The following is a 12,921-nucleotide window of genomic DNA, read 5'->3' on the forward strand; positions in this document are numbered from 1 at the left end:
CTCGAGTTGAGAGACACTGAGACACCTTCTCACGTCCTTCGGTCTTGTACTGGTGCTCATTAGAGCTCAAAATTTTTTACTCTAATTGAGATTTTTGAGCTTCTTGGCCCTGCTTTCCCCGAAAAATGGTGAAAATCCAGCACAATTTCACCATCTTGTTTCACACTTTTAGTCATCTTGTTCACAAAAGTGTGTCATAAATGAGAATTGTCATTTGGTTTTGAATGACCGTAAGTTAACCATTAGCAAAAATTATAAAATTTGTTTTTCTGCAGGCCAGTCACCGGCCGGGTTGCCACAGAATTTAGGAACTGAAATTCCATGACATTTTTCTAATTTCCCTGACACATTATGGTGAAATTCTCTGACAGCTGAGGATATGATAGGGGGTTCAGAAGACATGATTGAAAATAGCATTCAGGCAAAATGTGTTATTCAAAACTCAACCCCGTTCTAGAAAGCAAATAAATGTGATTTAACAAATTTTCCCTGACATTTTCGTAATTATCCTTGACAATTCCAGTGTTCCTTGACTGTGGCAACTTTGAGCCACGAGCCACACTGAAAAACACTATGACCCACACAAAAACTCCATAAACCAACTGGAACTTTGCGAGGGTTTAGAGCGATTTTGGCTCAGATACAACCTTCAAACTTCACTCACAAAAAGCGGGAAAATCCGACATGTGAATAATCGAGACCTTACTACCATTAATAACTTCCTTCATTAAGCGCGAATTACGCGAAACCACCTGTGTAATGAACATCAGTGCGTGTCTCTGAAGCAATGAGCTTTTTTTTGCGTGCATCATGACGGGAGCGAAGGGTAATGTTAGAACTTGGATGTGTGATTTGATGTCTCACCTCGAACATTTACACGTACACGGTTAATTCAGGTGTAGCTTGTGAGGTACCGCCCAAATCTCTTTCTAGATAAAACAATATCTCAACAGCCTTTTAATACGTTTAAAAACTTGTATCGTTTGACAGTATATCTCTGTGATTACAGTAATGAGGAGCATAAACATTTCGTTTTTTGCCTTCTTTAAAATTAAAACGAAATGAGTGGAATTTGGTCTTAATTAGTGTTTAAAGGTCGAGTTGAGAGTGCTGGCTATGATGAGTACAAGTTTTTCAACACGAATTTTGATACCTTTTGCAAAAGATATGTACGTATTGGTTTTAAGTATAAAAATTGCCCCCCGCGTAAAGGTATGACGCAACGAAACGCCAGAACAGTGATATTAATATTTAGCATTACTTTATTCACCCTTTACTATAACTTCAGCAAGAAGTTATCAACATCATACGCACCACCAATGCATCTATCGAATGGTAAGTTCGTCGCTAACTTTGATTTCCTCATCTTCATGGCTTCTGACTAAAAAATATAAACAATTTTGATATTTACCTTAAAAGCTCGCTGCTGCTGAGTGGCTGAGTACCTCACTAATAACACATTGTCAAAGGACCGTTTAAACTTATATTAGCATTTAGGGCCGAATTTTTAACAATTAAATGAGGTTTCCCAGAATCAGGATTGTCGAACATGTTTTCTAAAATTACTTACGGACATATTTTAATTATATCTTCGAATTTGATTCTTCAAAATCAAGATAGACGGTCATTTTAATTATGTCTTAGAATTTGATTCTTCAAAATCAAGGTAGACGGCCAGGTTTGCCTAAAGTAGTGGCCAGCGCGCCTGACTCCAAGTCAATAGGTCCCCGGTTTGAATCTCGGTGGTGACACAAACACAGAACTGACAAAAGGATCTGCGGGAACAGATTCTACTCGGCCTTAATCCCTGAAAATTTAAAAAGCTTGAAGCATGGATGTGCTAAGAATTCTTGATGTCTACGGACACTAAATAGACCTCGTTAAGTAGAAGGGAACCAAGCCACATTAGCTGTTGCCAAATTTAATTGGGTAAATTATTTTTTTACATGAAAACGGTTGTGCGGATTTTTGAGCAAACAGCGAATTATCCGGATAGTACGAAACAAATTTCTTAAAATTTTCAAAACAATCCGCATAAACGTTCTCTTGTAAAATATTAAGTTGCCCGGTTGAATTTTGCAATGGCTGATGTGCCTTGGTTCCTTTCTGCCAAACGCGGTCTTAAAATCACCGAAAACAAAGTGAGGTTGATTTAACATTCTGAATGTAAAAAAAGTGTTCGAGAACTTATAAAATGCTGAACTACCCGCTACAGCAGTTACTATAGCAATGCCAAGATGTAAAACTGACTGCTGTGGCGGGTAATTCAGCAATTTATAAGTTCTCGCATCCACCTTTTTACATCCAGAATGTTAAATCAACCTCACTTTTTTTGGTGGAGTCTATAGATGGCTGTAGGTCTGAACGGAATGTAAGCCAATAAACCAGCAGAAAAATAGAATAACAGAAAAGATCAAAATAAAACATCTTTGAAACAAACTTGTTGCTTATTCTGATGTGCTATAATAACCGCAGTTTTCCCCTCTTTCATTTATGTTTCCCGCTTAATTTTTCGGAAAATTTGGTTTCAGGATCTGCGACAGAACAAAAAACTCTCGGCATGCGAGAGAACTGCCGCGTCCGAAGACCAGACCCCTTTCACTCATCAATCATGGATTTCATCGAACCGCAAACTCCGATCAAGTGCGACAGCAAACCGCTCACCCGAGCTGTGTACGACTCGACAACAGATCTTTATACATTGGAAATCTCGCGTGACGAGCTGAAAAGCTACGGACTCAGCAAAAAAGAAACACAATCTCTTTATTGCTGTTACTATCCTTATCCCGAGATGCCAACCATGAAGGACAAAAGTCATAGAAAGTGAGATTTCAGCTCCAACTTCAGTTATCTCTATCCTCCTCTGTCACTAGTTTAAGCTGAGTATCGATTGAGGAATTCTAACGATTCCATGTACCTATACAGGGCCGTCAAGAAGGTAAATCGCCATCCACGCAAATTACAAAACCGGGGTGTGTACTAAAATTTAATTTTGAGTTTTCCTGTTTTCCCTGATACTTTAGACGAGAATTCCTGGTTTTTGGCGCGAATGATTTGGCACCAGTTTGATTTAAAAAATCAACGCATTTAATGAAAAGGATCAAATGTTTGAAAAAAAGCTGGAACGATTTTTTCTAATAATTCTAATATTACTCTGAGACTAGTTAATTCAGAAACAAATAAAGCGTGAATTTTAGGAAAACACATTTATAGTTGGTGGCCTTTTTGTCAGCTTTTAAGTATATTAATTTTGAAACAACTGCAAATTTATTACGAAAATTATGAGTAGTATTTCTGGCCTGGTGTCCTCGATTGTATTGGAGAGAATTATCGTTGTGACATCCATGAGCCACGTTGTTTCAACTCTCTCTATAAAGCAGAATTTCTACTAAAACAGGCGGGCCAAAAATCAGTACTTTTACAGTACTTTTTCAGTACATTCCCGAAAAATTCAGTACTTCCTCAACAGAAAAATTACGTACTTTTTCGACGAAATTTAGCACATTTTAATAATTTGAATTTCCCGCTTAAATTGCGCCAAAAATGACAAAAAAATGAAAAAATACCGGACCTTCTTGCAGAATTCCGCACTTTTCCAGTACTTCCGGACCGCCGTTAAAAAATCAGCACTATTTTCGTACTTTCCGGAAATTCCGGACTTGTAGACACCCTGATAAAGAGACTTTAACTTTGACTTGAAACCTTCGAAATTGTTACAGATTGAGGATCCCCTGTTCCAAATTCCGAAGCAACATCACGCTGGACCACAACGCAGAGATCGTCCGCGTAAATTGCTTCACGCAGAATCGTAAGCTGCGCCGAAAGGTCCACCAAGACGTCCACTCAACCCCCACGAAACGCAAAAAAATAACCCACGAACCCACCCCACGAGACCGACAACGTGACACCTTCAACGTCCTCTTAGTCGGCCTGGACGCCGTGTCTTACTCAAACTTCCAGCGGCAGATGCCCGCCACCCTCCGCTTCCTCCGGAGCACCGGCTGGATCGAGTACAACAGCTACAACAAAGTCGAGGACAACACCCTCCCCAACCTCATCCCCATCCTGACCGGTCACAGTATGCCCCAACTCGAGGAAACCTGCTGGCTCCGAGACACCGACTCCTGCCCCTTCGTCTGGAAGAACTTCAGCGCCCGAGGTTACACCACCATGTACGCCGAAGACGAGTACAACATGAGCACGTTCAACTTCAGGAAAGACGGCTTCCACCAACCACCGGTCGACTTCGAAGCCGGTCCTTATATCCTCAGCGCAACCATCGGGCTGAAGAGAAAGATCGTGAACCGGTTGAACTACTGCCTGGGCCCCACGACCTCTGCCGAGAGACTCCTCAACTACTCGCTTGATTTCTTCCGCTTGACGTCCGACACCCGGTTCTTCGGCGTCGTCTGGGTGAACTCGCTGACCCATAACAGCCTTCAGATCCCTAGCACGGCCGACGATATAATGGTCGATTATTTCACGTCCCTCGGTAGGTTAGGCGTACTGGACGATACTTTCATCGTCTTCCTCAGCGACCACGGGATAAGAATCGGCGAGTTCCGGCAGACGTTCTACGGTTGGATAGAAGAGCGGCTTCCATTTTTGTTCTTCCACGTACCGGACAGGTTCCGCGAGTTGTACCCGGAGCAGGTGAGTGTCATGCAAGAGAACGCCGGGCGGCTGACGTCACCCTACGAGGTCCACGTCACGATCCACAAGGTGCTCGACATGTCGGCCGACGTCGTCCCTGCGGGGTGTCCGCGATGCCGCGGGCTCTTCGAACCCATCGCCGAGGGTCGGTCGTGCGCCGATGCGGGGATCCCTTACGACTGGTGCGCCTGCGGGGAGTTCGTCGAGGAGTCGACCGAGAGTCGCCTGGCCGTCGTCGTGGGGCGGGCGCTCGTGGAAGAGATCAACAGGATGACGTACAACAAGTCCACGTCGCGTTACCAAGTGTGCGCCAGGTTCCGGTTGGCCGAGGTGATGTCGTTGAGGAGGATAAAAAAATCCGCGGTGGGTGCCCGGTCGGCGATGATGGTGATCGTGGGGGTGGAGCCCGGCCGCGCCGTGTTCCAGGCAATCGTCGCCCACGAGCCAGAGATCGAGGTCTTGGGTTCCGTCAGCCGGCTCGACTTGTACGGGAGAAAAAGCGATTGCGTTGAGTCGGCTTGGATGAAGAAGTACTGTCACTGTGTATGGAGACCCCTCAAGAATGATTGGTAGAGTTGATCGGCGGTGAAACTACCAGACCACATATCGACGGTGTAAGTCGGCAATCACATGACTCATTTGCGATGTCTGAAAATCTCCGCTTCTTTGTTATTTTTTTAAAGGAGAACAAATTGACATCACACTGGAAAAAAACACATTGGATCTAGAGTCCAGACTCTTAAAAACATTGACAAGAAAAAATACTCTTGATTCAATCGGATTTTTGCTTGAATCAAAACGAAATCCGCTTAAATTAAGAGGCTTGGTTCTTGATTTAAGCTAGATTCTGATTGAATTAAGAGTATTTTTTCTTGTCGATGTTTTTAAGAGTCTGGACTCTAGATCCAATGTGTTTTTTTTTCCCCTTGAAGTTTTTGCAGAATTATCTTCGCACAGAGATGAAAAATCACGGCAGTTTTAAAGAATTGCCGTTGAGTAGTTTTTCGTTTAAAAAATAAAGTATGACAGGAAGCCTGCGACGTCGCAAACCGCGATACGTGGTCTGGTAGTTTTACCGTCGTTATGTGACCGCCAATGGGTCAGTTCCGCTGGTCATAGATTCGTATTTTGACGCTACATTCTTGTGGAGCAGCTAAAAATGACAAGATAGTCCAAACAGCAACTCTCTACGTTCAATTTTAACCGAGATATCCAGCTTTGAAAAATTCGGTTTATGATGTCATCCACCGTGTAGTGACACCCTTGGTTTCTTCCACCTTGCTTTCATTTAAGTTTCACGTTGAGTCACCAATACATTATTGACTGATGAAAGCAAGCGATGGATGACGTCATAAACCGAATTTTTAAAAGCGGGATATCTCGGTCACTATTGAATGCAGAAAGTTGCTGTTTGGACTATCTTATTATTTTCAGCTGATCCACAAGAATCTAGCATCAGAATACGAATCTGTGACCAGCGCAAAAGACCTATACTGCCGGGCGATAATTCTAAGAGCAACATTGTAGCCATGATGTCGAGGGTCGTTCTCAGTTGAAGGGCCAAAAGTTTTGTCGCCACTGATTATTTTTATCACATTTATTTATTTTTTACTTCCAACGGTCCACTAAAAAGATTGTTCTCAACGTTTTTTCGACGGAAAAACTTCGTAGAGTGTAATGTTGGTACGTTCAGCTAGGGATATAGGACATTTCGTCAACGATTTATTGTCCGCGCACCTGTTTTTTCCAGTAATTTACGTCCACGCGTTTTTTCGGCACGGGAGTTTTGGTCCACGTGCCAGTTGAGACCTAAAGTTAATTGGCCCACATGTAAATACAAACGACAATTGCTCATGACGCTTTGGATGAAAATGTAAATTGTCTTGGAAGAATGGGGGTTTGCTTGAGTTTTTTGTTTTGTTTGTTTGGTCCAATGGAGAATAATTATAGATGGTTGAGAGTTTTGGTAAAAATGGGGGAGCGTCAATACCATGAGACTAAATTCACTAAAACTCTCTACACCTCTTTGGTGTAACAGTAAACTTAATTATCTTTCAAGATTTTCCCAGCTTGTTGTACCTGAACCGGATAAACCTCGATATTTGCCTCAGCTAAAGGCTCTTAGATGGTTGCAGTGTACGATAAGTATCTTGATTTATTTTGCGAGGAAAGATCTGTACTTTAAAAGGATGCCTGTCATTCTTAATATGTTCAACTTCGTATAATACTGTGCAACACCTCTGTTGTAAAATAGTTGCTTCAGGTGCCGCCGCACGGCGGGCGGGCGGCCAGCGCGAAACGCGCATTGGCGCCTACAAACCTAAGTGGATACTTCAAGCACTGTGCAATGCGTGAAGTATCCACTTAGGTTTGTAGGCGCCAATGAGCCTCTCGCGCTGGCAGCAGGCCGCTCCGCACTCTTAGGCTTTAATATTTATACTCGCATAGTCAGCGTTTTTTAACTGAGGATTTTGAAATGTTTGCTTACTCTGCATTGATTATTCTCATTTAAATTGATGGGGGAAAAAATATGTATCAATTTATCGAAGGAGAATAATAATATAATGTGTGTTTTTTAAATATTGGTGGTTCCGTGTCAAATTTAATGATTTCCAAAGCACTTCAATTTTTTCTTTTACATTTTGTGCTTTTATTGTGCTGCAGCGAGGTGTACGCGCAGCCAAACGCTCAAAACTTGACGTATTTGACTCTAAAAGATCGATGTACGAATGGGTTAAAACTAAAGATTGCGTGCTTCTAGGTTTTTTTCCTCTTTTATTCATTTTTGCAGTTTCTGTCGGCACAACTGCGGCTTATTGAGATTAATGTCGCTTGGAAAAGGTTGGAAAAACATCTTGGGTCTAACTTTCCACAAAATGCGCCGTAATAAATAGGAAACAAGTTGGTTTTTGCAATCGCTAGCGATAGCAATATTCGTCATGGGAACTTTCGCTTCTGGGATATGAAAATGTTAAGGTACAGTCCGTTTGTAGTATCCTCAGAATTGAAGGGGCTATGTAATTTTGTGTCGACATCTCTTTTTTAACATTTTTAATTTATTTTCTTTGCATACAAGAAAACTGTTATTTACCAGTTATTTATTTTCGTTGGATTATGTATGGTTTTCGGAAGTACGCATTTAACTTTCAGTTTCGTTTTTTCGGCGTAAAGTATGATATTTTTACTCTACGCATATGCCCGAATACGCATCATAAGTGACCTATGTGCTTCCTAAATTTGGGATATGAAAATTTTAAGGTACAGTTCGTTTGTAGTATCTTCAGAATTGAAGGGGCTATGTAATTTTGTGTCGACATCTCTTTTTTAACATTTTTAATTTTTTTTCTTTGCATACAAGAAAGCTGTTATTTACCAATTATTTATTTTCGTTGGATTATGTATGGTTTTTGGAAGTTAACGCATTTAACTTTCAGTTTCGTTTTTTCGGCGTAAAGTATGATATTTTTACTCTACGCATATGCCCGAATACGCATCATAACGACGGTGAAACTACCAAACCACGTATCTCGTTTGCGGTGTTTAAAAATCTCCGCTCACATTTTATTTTTTTGAAGTAGACCAAATCAATATCATTCCTTGAAATTTTCACAGAATTTTCTCCGCACGAAGAGGAAAAATCACGGAAATTTTCAAGACTGGACGTTAAGTAGCTTTTCATTTAAAAAATAAAGTATGACAGGAAGTCTGCGACGTCGCAAACCGAGATACGTGGTTTGGTAGTTTCACCGTCGATAAGTGACCTATGTGCTTCCTAAGTTGCCATTTTTTTCATTCAAATAGATGTAACCGAAATGTTAGATGTGTACTACCTATACTACTTTCATGTCATTGCTTTATTTATTTATTTACTTTTTGCGTAGGTATAAATTGTTATTTTTTGCTGAATTTTGGAGAAAATATTGCTTTAAGAACGTGGAATGTAAATTAATTTTATTGAAAAAAGAAAATACCATCATTAATTTGGGCGAACAGAGAAAATATACATCAATATTTGGGTCAACATCTCCCTGATTATATGAAGGATGAATATATTAGTATTTCTGTATCAAAAAACTTAGCTTTTGTCTTCAGAGATACGATGATTCTAGTCCCAGTCAATTTGTTTTATTGAAAAAACAAAAAAACAAAAAATAAATAAAAAAAAAAAACAACTGAAATGTTAGACATACTATTTTCATGTCTTTCTATTTGTATCAATAGGTACTTTTTGCTTAACTTACGAACGTTGAATGCAAATTAACTTTATTGAAAAAAGAAAATAACGTCATTAATTTGGGTGAACATGTGGCTGATTATAAGAAGGAGGTATATTCCAGTATTTTTGTTTAACATATTAACTCACGAGAAAATGTTCGTACATTTATCATCTAGTATTAATTATTATTTGATGATTAGTCTAAAACATTCAATACAACCATTAAAAAGTAACACCCATCGTCGGGTATCGAACTCCCGATCGCCCATTGCCCGCACCTATTCAAAAATATGAGGCGGTTTAGTCAACTAGGCTATAACGGATCGGCGAGCGAGAGGGTAAAAATAGCATACAAAAGACTCGGGCAATGGGCGGGACTTATCACAAGAGACCTCGACGCTTTGTTGCTGAGAGAAATGACCTAAGCGCATTGCTGTAGGAGCCATGGTTCGCACTGTTTTCATGTCTCCCAGGGTTCATCTCAACATGCATTTGTCATCGCGGCAGTAAGCTGAGGCGATATTTGTTTATCCATGAATTAAATCAATCAATCGAGCTCTGATTTTGACTTCTTTGTCCGTAACGAGTCCTCCAGAACAATTTTCCACCTTGTACGATGGTTATTATTTCTTTACTTCTATTTTTCAAATTTGAGGTGGGATAATGGCGGCTTCTCAAGAGCACCGAGGTAGGCGATCTTTTGCACCAACGAACAGAAAACTGATGGCGAAAAATAACCAATCAGAACCTCCCAAAAAAAAGAATTTGCCCAAAATCGGAACTTCGTGGTTCTGCGCAGATTTACCAGTCAGACACGACATTTCAAGGTGGAAAAAAACTCGCTGAAAGCGAATTTTAGATCTCAACACAACTTGACGTAGAGACATGATTGGCTAAAAAATACAACGGTTTTTGATACATCGGAAAATCAACCAAAAATCGAAGACTGGGCGAAACGCTCATGGTCGCAGAGGTATAGGGAATCCCATAGCGATAGCAACGGAACGATTGTAATATCATGGGGAACTCCGTTCCCATGACAAAAAGTCAATTTGGCCCCTAAAAAATCTTCAATGGTGCTTAAAAATCGGGCTTGACGCGCCACATGACTCCTAAAACTCAAAGGTAAGTCTCGCACACTGCTTTTGATTTAAATGCGTCCAAATGATCATTTTTTAACTTACCACAACTTCATTATAATTCGAGAGTAAGAATATTTGCGGTTGTAACTTTTTCCTTACCTGAAACAGAACAGAGACAAGAGTAATTAGTCATGAAAATTCAAAGCATAAAGCAAAAGACGGGTGTTAAGGTTCAGTGCAAACGTAGTACAGATAGACGTTCTCAGGTGTCGCAGAGAGAACACTAACTCCCTAGTATCCCGATAAATGCCTATGCATATAATTTATTTAATATCTCAAAGTGTTCTCGTTCCTAACCTGTAAAGTGTTCTAGTTCCTACCTCGTCTAATGGTCCATTAGTCTGTTGAATCGAAAAACCTCGACTCCTTGATTCCGAGAACTCCGTTCTTGGAGGTTCATTGAGCGTCGGCTAGTCTTCTAAGTTGGATCCGCTTATAATGAAGGTCGTTAAATATCCCACACCGCAAATTTATTTAGAATATTTACGTAGCGGGGAACGCGCGTCGATTCCAGGAAAAGCGATGCCGGAATGAGCATTCAACAGTTGTCGAATTTCTTTCGGTAAAAATCCACTTTCAGAGAGTATTTGTTAATACTTTTTCGGGGAAACAGGGAATGCGGGATTTCAGAATCCGGCTGCCGCTACAACTTTATAAAAAAAAAATAAATAAATAAAAAATAAAGAAAAAAAATTGTCGAAAAGAAACGACGCTTTAGGTTGAAATAAGAACTCAAGAAAAAATTTTCAGCGCAGTTTTCGAAAAAATTCGAGTTTCAAGAGAGGAAATTTGGCGATGATCGAAAGCTTATAGGGGGTTTTTCCTGAGGACGGGAGTAAAGTAGCTCGGCGTGGGGCGGCTGATGCCCACCCCATCTCGCATCCCCGACCGATATTAACTTCTTGGCGGGAAACTCATCGTTCATCGTTCATCGCTCACATTGACGATAAAATTACACAGATTCGGGATGTTCGCGTCGCTTGCCCCATTCATGCCGCCCCGCCCGCCGTTCGTCCATTCGTCATTTCGACGGGACATCGCACATTGGTCCATCAACAGGATTTACCCCTGGTTTAACCACGGGTAGTTTCAACTGACTATGTGATGTCTCCTAAATCGGAGAACGAAGAGGAAGAAGAAGAAGAAGAAGAAGAAGCAGAAGAAGAAGAAGAAGAAGAAGCAGAAGAAGAAGAAGAAGAAGAGTAAGAGTGAGAGCAAGAGCAAGAAACAAAGAGAAGGAAGAGAAAGCAAGATAACAAGAGGATAAAGAATAGGAGGAAGAAGAGGAGGAAAAATAAGAGGAAGGGAGGAAAGAAGAAGGAAAAGAAAACGAGGAGGAAAGAGCGGAGAAAACGAAGCAGAGAAAGAGAAGGAATTAGAGAGAAAAATAAGAGGAAAAAGAAGGGGAAGACTAAGAGGACGAGGAAGAAGAAGAAGAAGAGGAAGAAAAAGCGAAAAAGAAACAAGATAAAAAGAGGAAAAATAGGTACAGGAAGAAGAGGAGGTAGGAAAGAAGAAGAAAAAGAAAAGGAGGAAGAAAGAGCGGAGAAAAGGAGAGAGAGAAGGAAATGGAGAAAGAAAAAGAGGACGAAAGAGAGGAAGAAGAGGAAAAGGAGGAAAGAAAGGGAAAAGAGAGAGAAGGAAAAATAAAAAGGAGACGAAGGAGAGGAAGAAGAGGAGGAAAAGGAGGAAAGAAAGGAAAAAGAGAGGGAAATAGAAAAAGAAAAATAAGACAAAGCAGAGGAAGAAGAGGAAGAAGAGGAAAGAGAAGAAGAGGAGAAAAATGCATTCCATGAAGGTTCGACTCGACACATCGACCTCATGAACGCTTTCAGTGGTGAATATGCCCAAGAAAATTGGGGATCGAAGACAACCTGATCGACACATTATAGGTGGCGGCGCGTTAAGCCCCGCTCCAAAGTTAGTTTCCATTCAGCACACCGTAGAATATCCTCTCAGTGGGGAGAAAATGCAGGGCAGGGTAAGTGTCGTCAGATAAGGGATCCCAGGCGCGGGCGGGGACTCCGAAACTTTGAGCACCGTCTTACAGTAGGAATCATTGGGACCGTCCAATATTTTCACTTAGACTTTCCCTTCTGACCTTTTATCACAAAAGTAAGGCGAAATTACGACAGATAAAGTCCTAACAAGGCAACTTTTTTAAGTTTTCATGATTTCATTCTCATTGGAACGCGTTAGATAATACGCTGATCGCTAGCATATTGCGGGGCCTTGAGCAGCGCCATCTGTGGGGCGCGACTCGCAACAGCGCGAGATTCGCCGCTTTGGAATATCCTTACGGCCTCAGCTCATCAATTCGAAAATAAACTAAAGGAAACGATTAGAGAAAGATTTTGAAATAAACTACCTTTTGCAATTGGAGCACATTTTGCGATAAAGCTCTACCATTCCTGGTTTCATTTAGAAAAAACGTAACTGCCATTAGATCCATACGCAGATAGGTGCTTCTATATAGCAGTAAGGAAATAGTAGTTCCTTCATTCAAAAATTAGTCCAATTATAAATCACAATGTTTGACTCATTTTAGTAACAAAATTTGGGCCAATTATTCCCCTAATTGCCGTGTTAAGCAAGAACGCCGTATGAGCCTTCAAAAGTTGTCATATTTCCTTCAATATGAAAAGAATTTACTGCGAATATTGTGGATCTTTTACTTCAAGTTTTTTAGATAATTTTGTGCGCAATTTGATCTAAAATATCTGAAAATTTCTAAGAACGATATGCATAATTCGTCGTTTTCCGCACGAAAGAACGTAACTACATTTCAATGTTGCCAAATTTCCTTCCGTAAATTGCATTTTAACCAGAAAAGTGTTGGGCATTTCTAACTGAAAATTTCACTGATTTTTCTTCCGATTTCATGCAAAAATCAGACAAATTTGGTTATAA

The 12,921-nt window shown here is 40.6% G+C and overlaps 2 protein-coding genes across 12 annotated transcripts in view; one reads left to right on the forward strand and one right to left on the reverse strand.

Moving 5' to 3' along the window:
* CASK (peripheral plasma membrane protein CASK) overlaps positions 1–12,921 on the reverse strand; it is an 832,536-nt gene that overhangs the window by 591,468 nt on the left and 228,147 nt on the right. The gene's annotated exons all lie outside the window — the stretch shown is intronic.
* Positions 746–7,515, forward strand: LOC109042281 (uncharacterized). The gene is made up of 3 exons (XM_019058940.2): positions 746–1,335; positions 2,532–2,823; positions 3,720–7,515. Exons 1-3 carry the CDS (start codon positions 1,215–1,217, stop codon positions 5,224–5,226), a joined length of 1,920 nt encoding a protein of 639 aa, XP_018914485.2. The 5' UTR covers positions 746–1,214; the 3' UTR covers positions 5,227–7,515.

This window comes from Bemisia tabaci, chromosome 10 (genome assembly GCF_918797505.1).
Source record: "Bemisia tabaci chromosome 10, PGI_BMITA_v3".
In the NCBI taxonomy this organism is placed as follows: Eukaryota; Metazoa; Arthropoda; class Insecta; order Hemiptera; family Aleyrodidae; genus Bemisia; species Bemisia tabaci.

What these genes read in the sequence shown, in the direction of transcription:
- LOC109042281 (XM_019058940.2), top strand. Translation starts at nt 1,215, where the DNA reads ATGACGCAACGAAACGCCAGAACAGTGATATTAATATTTAGCATTACT. An exon ending in ACCAATGCATCTATCGAATG is followed by an intron (nt 1,336 to 2,531) that starts GTAAGTTCGTCG and finishes ATTTGGTTTCAG; the next exon opens with GATCTGCGACAGAACAAAAA. An exon ending in AAGGACAAAAGTCATAGAAA is followed by an intron (nt 2,824 to 3,719) that starts GTGAGATTTCAG and finishes AAATTGTTACAG; the next exon opens with ATTGAGGATCCCCTGTTCCA.